General features: G+C 41.4%; 1 protein-coding gene across 6 annotated transcripts in view; it reads right to left on the reverse strand.

The window, feature by feature from the left end:
• Positions 1-9,293: 9,293 nt before the first annotated feature.
• Positions 9,294-22,252, reverse strand: part of LOC126273196 (aryl hydrocarbon receptor nuclear translocator homolog) — a 477,342-nt gene continuing 464,383 nt past the window's right edge. For 4 of the 6 annotated variants that reach the window (XM_049976727.1, XM_049976726.1, XM_049976724.1 and 1 more), the window contains 2 exons: positions 18,525-18,869; positions 9,294-13,105 (listed from right to left, as the gene is read on the reverse strand). In XM_049976727.1, coding sequence (XP_049832684.1) covers positions 12,879-13,105; positions 18,525-18,869 — 572 coding nt within the window. In that variant the 3' untranslated portion in view covers positions 9,294-12,878. The remainder of the gene's footprint in view (positions 13,106-18,524; positions 18,870-22,252) is intronic. The other 2 variants (XM_049976728.1, XM_049976725.1) reach the window with 1 other exon arrangement.

The following is a 22,252-nucleotide window of genomic DNA, read 5'->3' on the forward strand; positions in this document are numbered from 1 at the left end:
ATTGAATTTATTTGTGACAAGATGGCCAGTGAGCCATCCAGTTTTTTTCTTAACTAACATGTTGAGGAATGGTTGCTTGTCTGTTTTTTCAAGTCCCAGCGTGAATTTTATGTTAGGATGGACAGAGTTTAAATGTTCAGTTAATACTTCAAGATTTTTTATTTCTACTGGCCTTGTTTCAAAGTGTTCCACAAATTAGTTTGCTACGGCAGACAATAATGAATTACCTGTCACTATGCCATCAAGTTGATGTCATAACTTGCATAAAAAAGTAAGTGAAACAATCATCAAATTTTTCCATAATTAGTTGCAGGGATTGAGTAAGTGGGACTCTTGTTAAGTGAGATACTTTTTCAAAACTGATCAAAGTATTCACATCTCGAAGCTGCAGTTAACTGAGATGGTGTACAATATGAATGGAGCTGCAAATGTGCTGTCGGCACATCTCCACAAATTCACGTGAATGCGTTGGGACTGAGACAGGGAAAGAGAAGCCAAGAATCACTTATCTACCTTATGCTAGTCCAATCTCTGGAAAGATTGGTGGACTCTGGTATCTGGTGTATTTCACCCCTGTCAACATAGATAACAAGTCCTCTTTGCTATGTTACAGGCAATAAAGGTTCCCAAAACCTAATTTTTAGGGTACTGCATGCTGTGCCAATGAAACATATCTTGTATGGGCACACTATTGCAGCAAGAGGCGAGAAACATCAGCAACACACCTGACTGAAACAACAAAGCAAATCAGTTGTCACCCAGCAATGCGTCAAATATAATCATGAAATGAAACATAAGGAGACTACTTTCTTGTTGCAAATGTCAAGTTTCTGGGACAGCATAACTTACAATTGTTTCAAAATAATGATGTAGTAAAATCTAATAAAGTGCGATGGAGGTTTCCATTTAAACAGCCTGGGATACATTAAGGAAATATGTTTTTTTAGAGAATATCAGTAGAGGTTTTGAAAAACGAAAGAACATCAAAGGGAGTAGTGCACACTGGGAGTTTTTTGTAAATTTGTGGTAAGGTACCATGGGACCAAACTGCTGACGTTAGTCCCTAGTCTTACTCACTACTTAATCTAACTTAAACTAACTTCCACTAAAGACAACACACACACCAATGCCCGAGGAAGGACTCGAACCTCTGACAGGAGGAGCCGCATGAACTGTGAAAAGGCGCCTCAGACTACACGGCTACCCCGTGCAGCATTGGGAGTTAAACTCAACTATAAACAGTAACAATATTAAGAACAGGGTAGCTGAAACTCACCATACAGCAGAGATATTGAATCACAGATAGGCACAACAAAAAGACTGTCACACGATATCTTTTGGCCAACAAGACACACAAACACACACACACACACACACACACACACACACACACACACACACATTTCTGCAAATGCAACGCTCTTTCTCTCTCTCTCTCTCTCTCTCTCTCTCTCTCTCTCTCTCACACACACACACACACACACACACACACACACACTCGACCACAGTCTCTAGCAGCTGAAGCCAGACTACAAACAGCAGTGCATGATGGGAGAGCCAACCGGGTGGGGGTAGGGAAGAGGCTGGGAGGGATAGTAGGGTATGGGTGGGGAATGGTTTGTTACTGTTTTCTAATGAATCAATATACTCAATGTTTGTCCTCCTTTCCTGTGTTTCTTTTGTCGCCTGATAAATTGCACTGCACACTCTACTTATGGGCCACACTGTATCAACCATCTCTGCCATGCACAACAGACTGCTACAAGACCACACTGATTGTTGACGCAGGGTCTTATGTCCCACATGACTCCCACTGAATTCATTTATCCTATACCTTTAAATTGATCACTCGCCCTACGTCATTCTCCCGTATTTTCACGCACCTTTCCTGTGCCACACAATCTTGTATCTCACCCTACCGAACAGTTCCCACCCCTTCTCCTCTCTACTCCAGTTCGCACCCATCCATCCTCCATCACAGTGGGACCCACCTCCTCTTCCTCAAAATCACCCTCTCCAAACCTTCCAGGAATTTCTCACTTCCAGCCTTGCCTCTCAATCTTTCTTGAAAAACCTTAATCCTACTCCCATCACCACAGCTGAAGCCCAGGCTATCCGTGATCTGAAGGCTGACGGATCCATCATCATTCATCCTGCTGACAAGGGTTCCACGACCGTGGTACTTGATCGTCAGGAGTATGTGGCTGAGGGACTGTGTCAGCTTTCAGACAACACTACATACAAACTTAGCCAAAGTAATCCCATTCCTGATGTCCAGGCAGAGCTTCAAGGAATCTTCAGTGCCTTAGGCCCCCTACAAAACCTTTCACCTGACTCCATCAACCTCCTGACCCCACCGACACCCTGCACCCCTAACTTCTACCTACTTCCTAAAATTCACAAACCCAAACATTCTGGTCGCCCCATTGTAGCTGGTTACCAAGCACCCACAGAACGTATCTCTGTCTACGTAGATCAACACCATCAACCCATTACATGCAGTCTCCCATCCTTCATCAAAGACACCAACCACTTTCTTGAACGCCTGGAATCCTTACCCAATCTGTTACCCCCCAGAAACCATCCTTGTAACCATTGATGCCACTTCCTTACACACAAATATCCTGCACGTCTAGGGCCTCACTGCGATGGAGCACTTCCTTTCACGCCGATCACCTGCCACCCTACCTAAAACCTCTTTCCTCATTACCTTAGCCAGCTTCATCCTAACTCACAACTTCTTCACTTTTGAAGGTCAGACATACCAACAATTAAAGGTAACAGTAGGGAACAGCCATGGGTGCCAGGATGGCCCCCTCGTACGCCAACCTATTTATGGGTAACTTAGAGAAAGCCTTCTTGATTACCCAGGCTTGCCAACCCAGAGTTTGGTACAGATTTATTGATGACATCTTCATGATCTGGACTTACAGTGAAGAAGAACTCCACAATTTCCTCTCCAACCTCAACTCCTTTGGTTCCATCAGATTCACCTGTTCCTACTCCAAAACCCATGCCACTTTCCTCGGCATTGACCTCCATCTGTCCAATGGCTAGCTTCACACATCCGTCCACATCAAACCCACCAACAAGTAACAGTACCTCCATTATGACAGCTGCCACGGAACAGTCCCTTCCCTACAGCTTAGGTCTTCGTCGCAAACAAATCTGCTCCAGTCCTGAGTTCCTGAACCATTACACCAATAACCTGGAAACAGCTTTCGTATCCCACAACTACCCTCCCGACCTGGTACAGAAGCAAATAACCAGAGCCACTTCCTCATCCCCTCAAACCCAGAACCTCCCACAGAAGAACCCCAAAAGTGCCCCACTTCTGACAGGATACTTTCCGGGACTGGATCAGACTCTGAATGTGGCTCTCCAGCAGGGATACGACTTCCTCAAATACTGCCCTGAAATGAGATCCATCCTTCATGAAATCCTCCACCAAGAGTGTCTTTCTGCCGTCCACCTAACCTTCGTAACCTCTTGGTTCATCCTTATGAAATCCCCAAACCACCTTCCCTACCCTCTGGCTCCTACCCTTGTAACTGCCCCCGGTGTAAAACCTGTCCCACGCACCCTTCCACCACCACTTACTCCAGTCCTGTAACCCGGAAGGTGTACACGATCAAAGGCAGAGCCACGTGTGAAAGCACCCACATGGTTTACCAACTGACCTGCCTAAACTGTGAAGCCTTCTATATGAGAATGACCAGCAACAAACTGTCCATTCGCATGAACGGACACAGGCAGACAGTGTTTGTTGGTAATGAGGATCACCCTGTGGCTAAACATGCCTTGGTGCATGGCCACTGTGTTACATCATCCGAGTTATCTGGACACTTCCCACTGACTCCAACCTATCAGAATTCCAGAGATGGGAACTTGCCCTTCAATATATTCTCTCTTCCCGTTACACACCAGGCCTCAACCTCACTAATTTCAAGTTGCCGCCCCTCGTACATCACTTGTCATTCAACAACATCTTTGCCTCTGTACTTCCGCCTCGACTGATATCTCTTCCCAACCTCTTTGCCTTTACATATGTCTGCCTGTGTGTGTATATGTGCGGATGGATATGTGCGTGTGTGTGCTAGTGTATACCTGTCCTTTCTTCCCCCTAAGATAAGTCTTTCCGCTCCCGGGATTGGAATGATTCCTTAGCCTCTCCCTTAAAACCCCCATCCTTTCGTCTTTCCCTCTCCTTCCCTCTTTCCTGATGAAGCAACCTGGTGCAAAAGCTTGTAATCTGTGTGTGTGTTGTGTGTTTTTTGTTGTATCTATCTACCAGCACTTTCTTGTTTGGTAAGTCACAGCATATATATTTGTCTCTTTGTAACTTCATGCCAGTTTCAGTTGGTTTTTGCCTTTCACTATCAAAGCACTCACTCAGATTTCTTCTTGTTTCCCCTTATTTCATCCGTGTCATCCTCTTCATGATTTTTCTCAAGTATTTTGGTGTTTTCCGCGAATTTTTTCAGACGTACAGGTAATTCTATGTTATTCATTTATTTTTTCACATTTTTTCCACCACCATAGCTCCTCGCTCCTTCCATCTGTGTCAACACAGAAAAGTTTCCTTATCCCTAGCCAGAACCAAGTCCCGCATACTGTTTGTGCATTGTTGCTTGGCTCATGGAATCTTCCCAAATGGCCTTATCATTAAATTACCCATCTTCAGCTGCAACCCTTCCTTTCACAATGACCTTCAATCTGTTCAGATTCCGCTAATCCTTAGTCCTCACAAACATAGTCGTACAAAAGGATATTAATCAAGCCCAAACCTCCTTGCAATACCTTCTCTCCATTCGTAAAATTCTCCTGCTATGCAATCGCAAATTCCTGGATCCCGTAACACACATTAAAACTCTTGCCCTCCAGGAACTACAGCAACATCCACAACATCACCTCAGAAAACTCTCCACCCTGCTCACTTCCTACTCCTTCCTTGGACTACCACTGCCCACCAACTCTACAACAACCTCCAAACCTCTGCAACAACCCCTCATAGCCAACAAACCCTGTCTCACAGACCTATTACATTTACACCACCCTCCAGAACTCCCTCCCACCAACACACAGAATCCAGAACCTAAACACAGACCCAAAACACAGTCCTGAACCTTTCCTCTAAAAGCCTTAGCTCTGTAGAAATATCAGTCCTTTCCAAAGGTCTCACCTTTTGCCCCATTCGAAAATTCATACAGGACTTTTTTAAAGACTTTCTTGCCTCCTGGTCCCTACAATGGAAACACTTTTTTGCACCCAACCCTACCAATTAGACCAATGTTGAACCCTGCCTGACTTGGTTCACTCCTCCCAAATCACCTCATTAACTTTCCAGAATTTCTTAACCTCAAACCTTGCCTCACCCTCATTCCCCAAATCCCTCAACATGCAAACTAACCTTACATCAGAAGAAAGAACTGCAATCCACCACCTAAAAACTGACCTCCAGTCATTCCTCAAATCTTTAGGCTCATCCCAGAACATCTCCCCAGAATCCATTTCTCTAAACACTCCTACCACTCCCCACACTTCCTCCTTCCACATGCTTCCTAAGTCCATAAACCCAAAGACTTAACACCTTCAGCCTATTACTCGTGCCCTACTTCTCTCCTCCTGCCCCCACCCCACACACAGCAGCAGTTATGACTGCAAAATATGTGACATTTTAAGTCCATCCATAGCAATCAGTTCTAGGATTCAAACTGGGCTGATATAGTTATCAATACTCCTATGTTCACCTATATTGTATACAATTTCTTACAGCCAAGAAAATTAATTCTCATTGCTGGAGCAGAGTGTCTTTCAATCTGTAATTCTGCTACTATCTAAAATGGTTGCACTCTTTATAGGAGTGAAATATAATGGTTAAAACTACGCTGCTGAAGCATTATTGGGAGTTAAATTAAAGTAAAAGTTAATGTTTATTCAACAGGCAAGATATGTGGCCACATGCTGCATTTACTCACTCATCTTAATGACAGCATGCATGATCTCCTTTATGAAATAATACTTTGACCAATATTAGTGTGGTAATTTTATGATGGATAATTTTTCTTAAAAAATCAATACAAGTGGGCATCTAACAAGTAAACCAGCCCATAGGATTCATTTCAATTCTGAGTGGCTTTGAATATGTTATAATGTAGATTCGGTCTTTCTTATCTTAGTGATTTTTTCGGACCCAAGTTGGTGCCACACTCTCTGATCGATTTGAGCAGGAGAATGGTGTCCCTCAGAGCAGTGTTTTAAGTGTTACCCTCTTTGCCATAGCCATCAACAGTATTACCTCTACGGTAAGGAGTCCTGTACAGTGCTCCTTATTTGTGGACGATTTTGCTGCTTTCTGCTCCTCCTCCAGTGTTGCAACAGTGATTCATCAGTTGCAACTTACAGTGCGACAGCTAGAGGAGTGGGTTGCAGAGATGGGTTTTTGGTTTTCTGCTGATAAGTGTGTGTGTTCATTTTAATCATTTTCGTCGTCTTTTTAATTTGCCTGCCCTGAAGATGGGGGACACCATCCTACATTTTAGAAACACAGTGTGGTTTCTGGTCCTCATTTTTGACTCCAGAGTGTCGTAGTTGCCACACTTGCGAGACTTAAAAGCTCAAACCCTGAAGGTGCTGAACATCCTCAAGTGTCTTAGCCGCAGATCTTGGGGAGCAGACAGAGCACTTCTCGTCCAGTTTTGTTGGGCTTTTGTGTGTGCTCGTGGCTGGACTACGGGTGCATGGTGTATGGGTCAGTGAGGCCCTCTTCTTTGTGGATCACTGATGCTGTCCGCCATGAGGGAATTCAGCTGGCCATGGGTGCTTATCGGACCAGTCCCATACCCAGCCTCTGTGCTGAGGCGGGGGAACCGCCTCTTACCATCCGGCACCAACTGCTCATGGGGAACCAAGCATATAAGTTCCTCGCAGCTCCAACTTCACCCGCAAACCATATTGTTGTTCGTCCACATCTGGAGTGCCTATTTTCCAACCGTCCACAAGCCACGATGCCATTTGGGATCCGTGTGCAGCACGTGCTGCAGTCACTCGATGTGGCTCCAGTGCAACCCCAAGTCCTGAATTTTAACTGTCTGCACCCTGTGTACTGGAGCAGCCCAGAGTGATTTTAGATTTGGTGTGTACAGGAGAGATAGCTCTCCTGCCTCCATTTCTAATGCGGTCTTTTCTGCCATTTTATCTGAGCACCACGGCAATGTAGCTGTTTTTATAGATGGGTCTAAGCAGGGTGATGCCTTTGGTTACTCTGTCGTCTTCCCGGATTGTGTCCTAAAGATCAGACTGCCTCCCGAATTTACCATCTTTGACGCAGAATTATATGCAATTTTGCAGGCACTGGAGCAGATGAGACACTCTCCCAGTGTTAGATTTCTTGTCTGTTCAGATTCTTTGAGTGCCCTTTCCTCTCTCCAGTGTTTGTACCCCAGCAGATAAAGTAGCCCAGACTATCCAGGATACCCTCCTCCAATTACAGCAACTGGGGAAGGAGGTGTCTTTCTGTTGGGTACCAAGGCACACGGGAATTCTGCGGAATGAAAGGCTTGATCGAGCAGCCAAGGAGGTGTGTCGTGACTGTCAAGTCTTTCAGTGTGCTATCCCCATGCATGCCCTCACCTCGCTATTGCGGTGTAAAGTCCTGTGTTGCTGGGAACATGAGTGGCTAGAAGTGAGCGACAACAAGCTCCGTGTCATCAACCCCACAACTCGGCCGTGGCGTACTTCCTTCAAGCCATGTCAATGGGATGAGGTCCTCCTTACTCGTCTTCGCACTGGCCACAGCCCTATAATGCATAGATTTTTACTCCAGCGTGAGGACCCTCTGATGTGTGGTGCTTGTAGCAGGCAGATCACGGTGCACCACATTTTATTGGACTGAATTTTATTTTCTAACCAGCGCACTGCAGTGGATTTGCAGGCGGATCTGCAGTCTATTTTATGCAATGATCAAATGAATGTGGTTAAAGTTTTGTGAATTGTCCCAGGTTTTAACAAGATTTTGGGGAGAATTTTTAATCTGCCAACAGGGTGGCTGGCTCACGTAAGTTTTTTGGAAGTGGTCAGCCAGTCACATTTCCCTATGCTGTTCTTTTAGCTCTTCTGTGTTTTGTTTTCCCTCTGTTTTAATTTCTTGATTAGCTGTTTTGCCTCCTCATTGGTTTTAGTGCATGTGGGAGTGCCTGTGCAATAGAGTATTTGTGTTGTCATTTCGTATGCATGCGTGTATGACAGTTTTCGTTCTTATCCACATTCGTTTATTTTAATCATTGTTAGGGCACTGGTAACCTTGTTGTTGGACGCCCATAAGATCCCCAAATCACACACACACACACACACACACACACACACACACACACACACACACACACACACACACGATGAACAGTGAAACGTATAGCACCGATACTACCAGATTCAGCCATGTACGATAAAGTGGCATTCCACAGATGCATTTGTCAGAAATAAGCTAATAACGTCTCTATATTGCTGCGCACGCACCAAATGTATGTCCACCTTCAATGCCAGTTGACATGTTGGGTTGTTTAATGAGTATTTCCCATACAAATATATTTGAAATGCATATTCTACATATGCTGATATATACATTCTTTTAAGTTTGTTTATCTTTTAATACTGTGTTGTATTTGTGCATTTTTTTCCCTTTCCCAAGCTGTAACATTTTCAGAATTAATTATTTTATATTCGAAATTGTTTGCACATTATTGTTGTAACATTATTATAAATCTGTTTTGCAGACTAAGCAAGAGGATTTCAAAAAAATAAACTTGTCGACAAATCTTATTGCACCTTGGTAACATACTTTAAAAACGATAATCTTTTATTTGAAGTGTATTTTCGTATCTGTCGCCGTTTTTAATGATATTCATTCAGAAATATTAAACTGATTTTTTTTTTCAAGGAGATGTTCACCCCTTAATAATCGTATGGACAAAAGTATAAAAAATTTGTGTGTCTTATTTTGTCCTACCATACAACATATTCAAAGCCGATCAAATCTGTGTAGGTTTACTTGTAAGAACAGTTCAATGCACATTTTAAGTGCTTTATACTGAGAGCTTAATCAGTTGCAATAGAAAATCACTGACATGTGTGTCATTATGATAAAGAATAACAAACAAATATCTGTGTACATTTCATAGTAAAAAACCTGATAACAATAACTATAGTGTTTGGACATCAGAGACAAAAGTGTGACATAAAAAACCCTAATCGTAACGCCAACTCTTCTTCAATAACAAATTATAATTTACCAGAAATGTTGGATAAAAATATCTTTAATTTGACATAGTAAATGCCTAACAATGTACAAAATAATTACAGAAGATGACACATTCTGGAAGGCTTCAGAAGTAAGAAAAAATTAAATAAAACTGTATATTTAAAGAAAATGTTTTTCTTCTCAAATAATTATTCAGCATCATTTACACAGAACTTCAAACAAAATACAAAATTCACTCCGATTCAAGCAACAGCTTGAACAAATAAGTCATTTTACTGACAGTTTTCCACTTTACATAAAATAATTTCCCAACAAAAGATGTTGCACTTTACATTATGTACAATACAGGGTAGTTTTCTGACATTGCAATACAAAAATAATACGAATTCCAATACAATTATTTCCAATTTATAGCTTTGTACATAGAAAGTGAAATAAATTAACACTTCTACAATACTTGGATGAAAGAGTAGATTTAATCCATCTTCTGAAAAAGTAAATGTTTCAAAGAAGTATGACGAGTGCCAAACACTGACTAATTTTTTTTTTCTTTCCACTCCACTACAACTGTACAGCTCGCACCTCATGCCTTGCAATGAAATGACAAAACTTGGTACAAAAGTGCAATAGGTAAAATAGTCGACAATATTCACATTATTTTGTATAATCTCTGTGCTTGTTACCATATAGCTGAAAAGATAGGAAACCAAAGAACAATAAAAGCAACTGAGGAATATGCCTCAAAATTTACTGAATGTTTTCTTTAACAACTCTGCTTACAAGAAAAACAAGTAATACTTCTGCCTGTGGCAAATTCAAAACTTTCCACAATCTCTGACAATTGTACATTTATTTAATTAAGTAGATTCCAAAATAAAATGTATTATTTTGAATTCTCTTCCCATTTAATGATATGTGTTCAAGGTACCACAACAGTTTGATATCAAATGGATCATCTAGTGCCAAAGTGCCTAAGACTGGTGAAACAAATTCTCAACAATAACATTTCAGTGACGCATCCACGAAGTTGTAGATTGTAATTTCTAATATTCACACTGAATTTATCAACATAGATAGTAAATGACCTAAAAAGTAAAATAAAGGAAATTTCAGCCTAAGTTAAATAATGGAAATTTCAGCCTATGGAGCAGCCAGTCGCAAATGGAAAGGACGGAATGGGATGTGTATGGTATTGCGTTGTCATTTCAGACACTGTAAGATACAGTAATATAGATACTAGGCAGTGCACTGTTGCACAGTGACATCATATTTATAGAATATTCTGTCATGCTTGGAGAAACATAAATTAAGCTCTCCATCTGAACATGCCTAGAAGGCCAAACAGTACCAGCTGATTGCCGTGTCATCGTCAGCTGACAGGTGTCACTGAATGTGGATATGGAAGGGTCTGTGATCAGCACACTGCTTTCCCAGCTGTGGTCAGTTTTTGTGACCAGAGCTGCTGTTTCTCAACAAGTAGCTCCTCAACTGGCTTCTCAAGGGCTGAGTGCACCCCACTTGCCAACAGCAATCAGTGGAACTGAACAATCACCCATCCAAGAACTAGCCAAGCTCGACAGTGCTTGATTTTGGTGATCTGATGGGAACCGAGGTTACCACTGTGGCAAGAGCATTGGCAGAGGAACATATTTAAAACTGAAATGTGAAGTATTAATACTTCAATACTTTATATATCAGTTTTTAATAAGTGACTTTATATTATCTTGTCACAGTACTGTATGCTACAAAGAGCAGCCGGTGAGCCAAAGTTGTAGTGGGAAACTGAAGAAACAAGATGTTCACAAATCAAATATAGCTTCTAACCAAAGCAAAAAATTTCAAATAACAATTTGGTCCATGGAATCCACAAGTAGCTGGTAACTAATTACTGACAACTCTCTTATTTAGAAAGATCTACTTAAGGAATACAGTTCTGGTATGGTTGTTTGAAATATGATACCAACCATTTCTGCCAATGAAAGTGGGTGTGCAGGAAATGGAGGGGATTATAGTTACACACACACACACACACACACACACACACACACACACACACATTAGAATTACTCATGGATTTATCAGCACTGTATTATGATAAATTTTTCTCTCTTTGGGCAAAAGTGACGCAAAATAAAGGCTGTTATGACCTTGTAGGTGCAACAGCATTAATATAAAATAGTAATAACACGATGAGTCCAAAATAAACCCATACATTGTTCTTTTTTCAGAAGTTTTTCTGATAAAATAACATACTTTGAGAGAAATCAAACATTATGAACTCAATGTGACAGGTCAATACATTTGTCATTATGTGCAACAAAGATATAAATTAACTATGAGTGTCACATTTAACTATCACTGATCTGTCACACCAAATAGTAAATTAAAAAGAGAGAGAGAAATGATACCTGCAAGTGTTTAGAATGGCAGGTATGATGACTACAGGAACATAGTGAAATTTTATTGTCATTGATAGAAGTTTGAATCACAATTTATTCAAATATTCATTTTAGTTTCCAAACTGCCTATGGATATAGTGTGTTTGTAAATTGTTTGTCATGCATGGATGGATAAAGGAAAAATTTTGAATTACTTTACTGTGTTTGACAGAGGCACCAAACTTATTTCCCAACAGTACTGTTCTTATTCTCCATTTGCAGAGAATGCTCTTTCAATATAAAGGAATTCTAATGATAACAAGTAACACCTCATCTAGGTGAAATCATAATCAACAAATGGAACACACCGAGCAGAAAAGGATATGATTTGTGGCTTCCTTTTTAAAATCTGCGACTCCACTATGTTGGTAATCTGCAATTCTTATAATGGATTCTGTCATTTTCTGCTGTTATTGCACTAATTGGCACTAGATACAGTTACGTGATTAAGTAATGCCAGGCACATGGCAGATGTTACACTGTCAGTGCACAGCTACCTCTCCTGATGTGTGGATTTGTAGGTATTTTACACTGATACTCCTGTTTTGTAGCTTATCTTCAAATAAGACTAATAAATACATATTAACAATTGCAAGGTGACACAAAAATTTTAAGCACTTACTGATACAAGACATGGCACAGATAGTCCTGCTTCATCCTCAATGCAGGAAATAACTTCTTTTCTTTCACTTCACAGAAGGATAACATTATAGAACACAAACAACACAAACTGGCATTTATGAAAAATTTTGATCACGTTTGCATAAAACAGTTAACTTCATTAACAATGCCAAAAGCAACTTACAAAATCCGGAGAAGCAATGTTTTTGTTTCTCTCACACACATTCACACATACTTTTCACAGCACAATAACCTGTTTAACAGGTCTTCGTTGCAGTATTGCACATTAATGAATTATGGTTCACAGACAGACCTCTGTTTTGAGGATTTTCCCAGATATCTAACAATCAGAATTTCACAACTTAACGCGCTTTATTAAAACACAGACTCCTTGGGTCCCGATGTGGAAACTGTCGTAATCGTGATCAGGTCAAGTCACAACATTCGCACAGGCACACACTGGGAAAACAGCCAGCAAACAGGGTCAGGAATGGCATCGTGTTTCGCTCATAAATCATAAATGTAAATGCAAAAAATGACTTTAGCTGACACTTGAGAGGCACTCATTCAAAATTGGTGCTAAACATGTTGAGGTCCTCAAAAGAGGAAGCTGCACCCTGATCGAGCATCTGCAGCATGTCATTGAGCTCGTGACCGCTGTGTGTGTGGCCCCCGGGCCCGGCGCCGCCTGCTGAGCTGCCGGGAGCTCCGGGGCCGCCGGAGCCGGGGCCCTGACCGGGATCGGGGCCCTGACCACCGCTAGGCTGTTGTGGTTGCCATCCCCACATACCTGAAAATGAAACACACACATATACATATATACTGAAATTTAATTCCGAGAAATAACTAATTGTATGACAAGTGCATGTTACTGTAGAAAATGTGGAATTGTAGTACTACAATTAAAATACGCATTAATGAACATGCTATTAAAAAATTTTCATGAGAACAAAGTTACTGAAACTCATCTTTAAACAACTTTGTTTATGAGAAAGTTCACTTTTGTGGAATTCATATGACAAAATTAAAAATAATTCTGGTGTATTTTTAAGATCTGTTCCATTTACTTTCAAACAGGTAAAATTAGATTGTTAGTAGATCAAACTGCAGTAATTAGTTATTGGTTCTTTTGGCCGATAGGTCAATCGTAGTTTCTTGATTGTTAATTTAAAGCTTCCTTTTAGCAAGTTCACTGATAATCATGAAAATGGGAGCAGTAAGAGGAAAGAGTTTTCTTATTACTGACAGATGGACCACATACTAAAAGGTAGACTAATTTCTCCGGTACTTTATATGTTTCTTCTACTACATACTCAAGTTAAGCTCAACCTCTGGAACTGAACATAATTCATTCTGTGAAAGCAAAGTACAGAATGGTTGTTATGCAGAGGTCCACAAAATTTCTGGAGGAAAAGGAAGTAGTGAAAATGACATTTTATAGGCTATTTCATAACAAGAATGTAACGTTACCACATAGGTTTTAGCTAGGACTTTGTTTTATATGAAGACAGCACCCTGTCTTCCAGATCATAGATGTATATACTTAAGCTGTGTGAAATGCTTTCAGAGGATTGTGCTGAAATAGATAATGGTGATTGTGGAAACGCTTTGCCAATACCTACCACCTACTAAAGGGCTTAATACTCGCAGGAGCTAGTTTTCCTCCTCTCATGCAAAGGAGTGAGTTCTTGGTCAGCATCAATCAGCTGGAGCAACAAATCCTTTTAGCAATTCACAATGGAAGACGGAAGCAAACTAATATTCTCATTTTTTTAAAAATATGGAAGACTAATTATTTTTCCTTAGCTACTCTAGCAATCGTGTTCATCATACGCCATTACGGAATAAAGGAGTTTTTGAAAGAAACAATTCCTTCTTCTAGATGACTGCTATAAATCAAGACACCTAAACACAAGTGGAGGGAAGTAAAGAGACTAGAACCCAAGACCCCCAGGAAAAACTGTCTCATGTTGAAGGGGACACGCAGACCCCCCCACCCCTCCCCACAACGTCAAATACAGGTAGTAAGTGGATCATCAAAGACTCCCTCCTCCCTGGATAAGCGAGTCCAGAAAAAACCGAGGCAAGAAATAGGGAAACAGACCTATAGTAGTACTGCAGTATAGGTTTTTAGGGTGGCAGTAATCCAGGAAGGTTATCCACTAGTGGCCATCACCTCGCAGCAGGAGGAATTAGTACAGATGGCCCTCTTTGAAAAGATTGGGAGGAGGGGGGGGGGGGGGGGGGGGGGGGGGGGGAACGCTGGCCCATGTCCCAACTTCAGGACGTTCTCTCTAGATCGTGGTGCACTCATTTTTGTTTGAGAGGGGGTGCCCACAGTAGAATGGCTCAGGGAAAAGGTGCCCAAGATATCCCCGTGGGAAGATGCGAAGCTGCTAGTCAAGATGGCAGCGGAGCTTCTTAAGACCGTAAAGATATCATTATGGGTACCCAAGATCTTTAAGGAAGTCTCTCCCGAGACGCTGTTTGGGAAAATAGGGGCCCAGAACCCAAGGGTCCCAACAGAAGATTGGAGACTGATTAACCAGAAGGTTGGAATTGCTCCTCAAAATTCACTTTCCTCAATATGCTCTGGGCGGATAACACAGACCAGTATGTAACCCCAGAGAGACAACAGTTCTCAGGCACTCGAAGAGAGGGCTGGGAATTGGCCAAGGAGTGTGTGAACTTCAACAAAATCCAGTGGGCAGTGGGAACATTCCAACCGTCCAAGTCACCTGAACCAGATGGAATTTTTCCAGCTCTCCTGCAAATGGCAGGACGAAAGCTTGCAAGAGTCCTATGCAGACTATTCAGGGTTAGCTTAGCAGTAGGAATCATTCTCAATGTTTAGAGGCTCTGAGGACTATGGGACTTAACTTCTGAGGTAATCAGTCCCCTTCCACGCCCGAGGCAGGATTCGAACCTGCAACCGAAGCAGTCAAGCGTTTCCAGACTGAAGCGCCTAGAACCGCTTGGCCACCCCGGCCGGCAGTGTTTGGAGGGCAGTGAAGGTTGTCTTTATTCCAAAGCTAGGGAGAATTGATCGTACCAAGGCCAAGGATATGAGAACAATCAGTCTGTTCTCCTTCATTCTCAAAACATTGGAAAAACTGGTTAATGTATATGTTGGGGAGAAGAGGCTAAGTAGGGTCCCTCTACACCTGAACCAACACGCATACCAACCAGGTAAATCATGTGAGACAGCTCTCCACTAACTCATTGGGAAGGTGGAAAAATCACTTTACTTCCGAGAAATAGCCCTCTCCATCTTCCTGCATATCGAGGGGGCCTTTAGTAACATGACCTACAATTCCATGGTAAGAGCAGCAGAGGTGCATGACCTGGGTACCACTATATGTAGGTGGACCAGAGCCATGCTTAGTGGAAGGAAGGTAGAGGCTACCATGATGAATGAAAAGATGGTAATTAAGATCACTAGAGACTGCCCACAAGGAGGAGTTTTGTCTCCTCTATTGTGAAATATAGTGGTGAACGAACTCATTGAGGAACTAAATTCCAAACAATGCTTCTGCCAAGGATACGCAGATGACTTTGTCATAGTAACCTTTGGCAAATTCATTGACACAGTCAAGAATATGGCACAAGGAGGGTTCGACATTGTGCAAAAATGGTGCATTAAACAGGATCTGAGAGTTAATCCTAAGAAGACTGTTGTGGTGCCATTTACGAAGAGACGTATTCAGCATGCAAGTTGGAATTTAAAGCTCTTCGATGAAACTCTATCTGTGAAGGGGACAGTGAAATATTTAGGGGTAACCTTGGATGAGAAGCTAACTGGGACCCCTCATATTAAGAGTGTTTGCTCCAAGGCTAAAAGTACTTTAGTGAGTACTAGGAGGGCTTGTGGCAAAAACTGGGGCCTAAGCTCCAGTGGTATGCACTGGATATACACCACAGTGGTTAGATCTAGGATTTCCTATGGGGCCGTAGTGTGGTGGAAGAAGGTAGAACAGCGGGTTGCTGCTAAAGAGCTTGCTAAGGTGCAGAGATTTGCCTGCTTGGCCATAACGGAACGAGCAGAATTAGCAGCACACCAGCCGCTGGAATGGAAGCCATGCTGGATATGCCTCCACTTCACCTTTGGGTGAACGGACATAAGACTGGCCAAAACTGGGTCTCATTCGGATATCAAGAATCACACACTAACATAGTGAGTGAGGTAAATGTAGGTATGGCTGGGAAAATGCCTGCCGACTATATAGTAGCTCCCAACTGCTTCAACACGTCTTACAACATAATAATTGAAAGTAGGGAGCAGTGGGAGAAAACAGTTCGACACCATATGGGGCACATCGTTTGGTTCACCGATGGGTCGAAAACAGATCAAAGCATTGGGATATGGTTGTACGGCGTTCAGCCAAGACTGGAGAGCAGCATCTCTCTACGGAAACTGGCCTCTGTATTCCAAGCTGAAATTACTGCAATCAGGGCATGTGTGGAGGAGAATATGAGTAGGTGCTACAATGACTGTAGCATCTACATCTATTCAGAGAGCCAGGCAGCCCTGAAATCATTGGCAGCTCCTGCAACAAGAGCTAAGATTGTTGCAGATTGCCACAGGGCTCTGGTGGAGCTAGGGGGAAGCAATAGGGTGCACCTAGTGGGGGCCCCTGGCCACTCAGGGATCTGTGGCAATGAGCAAGCCGATATATTGGCTAGGATGGGGGCAACAACTCCACTTATTGGATCGGAACCTGTCTTGACAATCACCAAGCCTATGATCAAATTAGAACTACAGAACTGGCTTAGGAAACAGCATGCAGGATATTGGACCAAGGTCCAAAATAAAAACATGGTAAGGTAATTATGCCCAAGCCATATTTTAAAAGAAGCTCTGTAATCCTGGGATTGAACACTGGACCGATGACTGACCATGAAAACTTCAAAAAACACCTACACACAATAGGTATAATGGAAGAGGACCCTAAATGTAGGATCTGTGATGAGGGTGAAGAAACTGCATCACACCTAATCTTTGAAGGTATGGCATTGGAGAGTAAAGGATACTGAATCTTTGGGACAACTACACCTGAAGAAATTGTGTCTAACAAAAAACTGGTAGAGGGACTCCTTGCACTATTTAAGGGCACTGGTTGGCTTTACTAGATATACAGGGAGTGATACCACACAATAAAACTAGTTTCGGTGCAGTGGGTCAGACCTAAGCTGTTTTAGCTCTCCTGTTAAAATCAATCAAGCTGTATTTTAACTTTTAGCAAATGATGAACTTGTCAGGTACGAGTACTTAAAAGGCTTAAAAATAAAATTAAATATTAAATATACATCACTCTGGAAGTGTACTTTAGCCAAACCATGATTTAAAGAAACAAACAATGGAAAGTTTACATTGAAGTATCAACAGTATTATGAAAAGGACAGACTGATGCTCACTGTGGTAACAAGCAAATCGCAGCTGTCAAGCAGCTTCCATGCCAGCCACCAGGGGTGCTGTGTTTTCTAATAAGTTTTCATGTCTCAGTGCATTGTTTATTCCATGCTGTGAATTTTTGTGTCCCTCGTATTTCTGTGTGTCATGTTCTGATTTGATTCTGTCACTCCAGGTTAGACTGGTAATCACTTACTGACTTCCTCCCAAGTATTTGTACATTCCAGAATGATTTACCTGTGCAGTAGATTACCTTAAGAGTTCACATTCCAATCAATATTTGACGATCAGTAATAATTTCTGTGCTCTCTGTTCACCCTGTTTGTTAAATACACTTGCCACAATAATGAATTTTGTTCCAGTATACCTTGTCATACTGTGTTCACATTGTGCAACGGTCAGACAGTGCAAATTGAGCTGTACTCAACAGGACCAAGCCTGATAAATCACTATAAAATTCAAATTAACATTTGGGTTGAGGACAATGTTACCCTCTTCACTCCCCTATATCCTACCCCTCCAACCATCCACCACAGCAATGAGCAACTAACACAACGTATCTGGGTCAGGAGTCCCAGCACAAGTATTCTTCTTCTTCTTTTTTTACTGCTGCACCTGCTTTCTTACACACGTACTCCACTAGCTCTGTCACACAGTTATATTGACAATTTGTGCACAGTCACCCAAGATACTTTCTTCTCCTGAAGAGGAACACCTAATGGAGGGATTTGACTAAATTTCTACTGAATTGCTGTGTGTATGAAGTACTGCTGCTTTGTCTCTGACAAACGTGACTCACCTGCCGCAGATGACGTTGGAGCATGGTAGGCTGCTGCCCTTGCTTGGCCAGGTGCTAGCTGAGTATACGTAGGTGCTGTCGGAGCTGTTGGACCACCAGGAGACCGTGACGGACTCAGCTGGCCATACTGATAACCTTCAGCTTGCTGTCTGAGGCTCCATGCTGCAGAAGGGGCAGGGGCAGCTGCAGGTGCAGGGGCAGGACTAGCAGCTGCAGGTTTACCAACACGGCCAACACTGGCCACAGGGGAAGCGTACCCGGCAGGTGAATGTGAATGTGAGGTATCGTATCCTCCATAAGCACTACTCGGTCGCTGCTGCTGTTGCTGTTGTGGGCTTGGACCTACTGAATATAATATTTTTCATGTGAACTTGTGCTTAGAAAGAAACAACAGATATTACTGAAACAAATTACATGAAAACTCTTTCAAAGTTAATAATCCATAAATTTTTAACTCTCTGGTTTAGATTTCTATTTATCGAATATTGTCAGTTCTTGATACATAATGTCTCAATTCAATCACTTCAATTGCAGATTAAAAGAGCTCCTGCCTATGAATTCCTCTGGGACACTATGATGATAAACTATATGTTTATGATATTGGCACAACATGGTAACATAACTTCCTTTATAAATATCATATGCAGAAGTATTATTCCAGTGGTACATATCTTGGATCTTTAGAAGTTTAGTACTGCACTGAAGTTTTGGTACCATGTCCACTTGTAATTTATAGCTTCTTATATTTGTGTGTGATAAAATTTTTCATGGAAAGAGGAATTTTTAAACATGGTTAAACACTAACAGCAGTAAATGAATGTTTCCTTCCAGGGCTCATTAGACGAATTAAATTAAAACAAATTTCATTTCCTTCCATTTATTGAAAAACTTCACCATTTTACTTTAATTTTTAAATACAATATCGTATGAACTGAGACTAATGTATGTGATCTGCAACTAATTAATAGAAATAAAATATGTGCCACTTCGTGCAATGCATTTCGTTCCTTATATACAATGATGAACTTAGAACATCATGACACATACTTACAAAGGAAATATTAAACCTTGCTTTATTAATCAAGTATCACAATAAGTGGCTAAGGGGAATCTTCTGGGATGAGATATACACCACTAAAAAAGAAGCATCTGTTAGAAATTACACTCATACTTATAAAACATACAAACTACTAGTCACTACAATTTTTGTCCCTAGTGCTGTATTTATGAATGCTACAATAAACTGTTCTCAATTCTTTACAGCATGCAGCCCTTTAAAGTCACAGGAAAGATATAAATCAGTAAAAAGAGACTACTTACTGACAAGCAGAGTTGGGACACACAATGCCAGGATTGCAGTCTGGTAAGTGAAATGGGGTAGGGGTTGTGTCAGGTGGAGTAAGCTGAAGAAAGAGGCAGGAAGCAGAAGGTGGAGTTCATGGCAGAAAGCTAGCAACTCTGAAGGAGACAGCAAGTGTACAGGATAGGAATGCGGATGGGACAGGTGGCAGGTACATGGGCCAGGCATGTGATACATGGCCACCAGAGCCTGTCAGTCCATTTGATGCACAATGTAGATTATGTAGGGTGTGGATTGGGAAGGAGTAACAGGACAGAGGGATGGAGCACTACTCAACAGAGGGTATGGAGCCAGTGAGTTAGTGGAAATTGTGGGCAGGATGATTACGCGAGTGAATGACATGTTACGAGAATAATTCCTATCTACATAGCTCAGTCAATCTACTAGAATCGAGTGCAAAGTAAGCAGAAGTTCTGAAAAATATATGTAGCACTACACAGGCATGCTTTGCAGGCCCAAAGATAAATACTGGCACCAAAACCTCTGTGTCAGTAAATAAATTAAAAGAAAAGGTAGAAGAATGTAAACATTATGCCATGTATTTGATTCGATTTGATTTGATTTATTATTGGTCCTGTAGATAATACAATTTGTACATCAAAGCATATCATGATATAGGACAAGTCAATTTGAAAAATTATGTTAAGATGGTATATGACGACAGATGACAGTAGTGGTACATAACTCACATAGCAAAATACATATATTCTTTTTTGTTTGCTGCTATGTCATTTAAATCCTGTCTGCCTAATAAACTACAAAACTAGAGTGAGACAACAGCAAACAAGGAAGAATATAGATACCATTCATGTTTATATTCATATTATTCTTGTGCTGAATAGTGATAAAGTCAGAAATGTAGCCCGGCAACTGACTAGATTTTGAAATCTAAGATGACTCTAATTTCTGTGCAGAATGTAATGTACTAAAGAGGCATCTGCAAAGATTTTCAAACGGAGAAAATTTTTCGCTAAACTTTCATTCAGAACATCTTCTATCATACACAGTCTATTATTTGGTTCTTGTTGATTATTATCAAAGAAAGCAACAGTGTAAGTAACAACAAATAACAGTCCCATGCCATTGTTTTGCTTATGAGACAATTCCTCTCCTTTTTTTATTGTAAGCCGCAGTAGCGCGCACAAAAGCAAGCCATGCTGCGAGCGGTGACAGGTAGTAAACACTCATTATCAGAATGTGACAAACAATGCATGACACAGTACAATAATGCATTTTCAGCTTAGAGTGACATAAACACCTATAACAAAGAGAACAGCACTTATCAGATCAAAGTAAAATAAGCAATCGATTCAAACCAGATGAAGAACGTGAAAAAGGAAGGGTACCCGTATAAATAGCAATGGCTACTTGGTAAAGCTTAACTCCGCTTAAAACATTGTATGATAAAGCGTAACTGTTAAGCTTATGACTCGAACCAAACTACTGTAGCTGTATCTTCATCCATTCGATCTAAATTGTCTCTCATGTTACAATGGACCAACTTTGTTTCAATTTGGAGGTGCGGTCTAAAACTTTTCTCACCTCTTGAATTTCGAGTCTCAAATTTCAGGTGCGGCTTAGATTTGGGAAATTTTTCTTTCCTTGGTTTTGAGTCTCATTTTTCAGGTGCGGCTTAGATTTGAGTAAATACGGTAGTGCTGGAGGGAAGCATACATATGGCACAGGTTGTGAAGCAACCATTGAAATCCAGGGATTCTTGTCACTGCAGATATGATTCTTATCACTGCAGATATGGCGTCCATGGGTGGCCAGGCTGTATGGGAGCGATTTTTTGGTGTGGAACGGGTGATAGCTGTTAAATTGAAGGTACTGTTGGTGGTTACTGGACTTAATATGGACAAAGAGACAGATGGAGCCATCAGAGAAATGGAGGTCAACTTCCAGCAAAGTGGCACATTGTGTTGGACAGGACCAGGTGAAGTGGATGGGACAGAAGGCATAGAGATTGTGGAGGAATGAGGACAGGGTGTCTTGGCACTGGGTACACATTGTGAAGATACCATCAATGAATCTGAACCACAGAAATGGTTTGGAGTTTCATGGGACCTCATTATTTGTCTTTAGTATCACACGATGTGCCTTCCATGTGAATTAGGCACAGACATGTGTTCTGGCTGATCAGTGCATTATTGGATCCCTTATCTAAAAGATAACTGGTGCAGAACACCAACAACACTACACGTTTCAGGGTTCTGCAGCTTTTCACAACAGTAAATCAATGAATTGTTATTCTGATAGCTGCTAGGAAAGCCACTAAAATGTTACTTATTTTTTACTGGACATTATTTTCCAGTGTTTTATAAATTTTTCATGCTTTACTACCAGCTCTTGCTCTTTTGGCTATGAA

This window comes from Schistocerca gregaria, chromosome 5, assembly GCF_023897955.1.
Source record: "Schistocerca gregaria isolate iqSchGreg1 chromosome 5, iqSchGreg1.2, whole genome shotgun sequence".
NCBI lineage: Eukaryota > Metazoa > Arthropoda > Insecta > Orthoptera > Acrididae > Schistocerca > Schistocerca gregaria.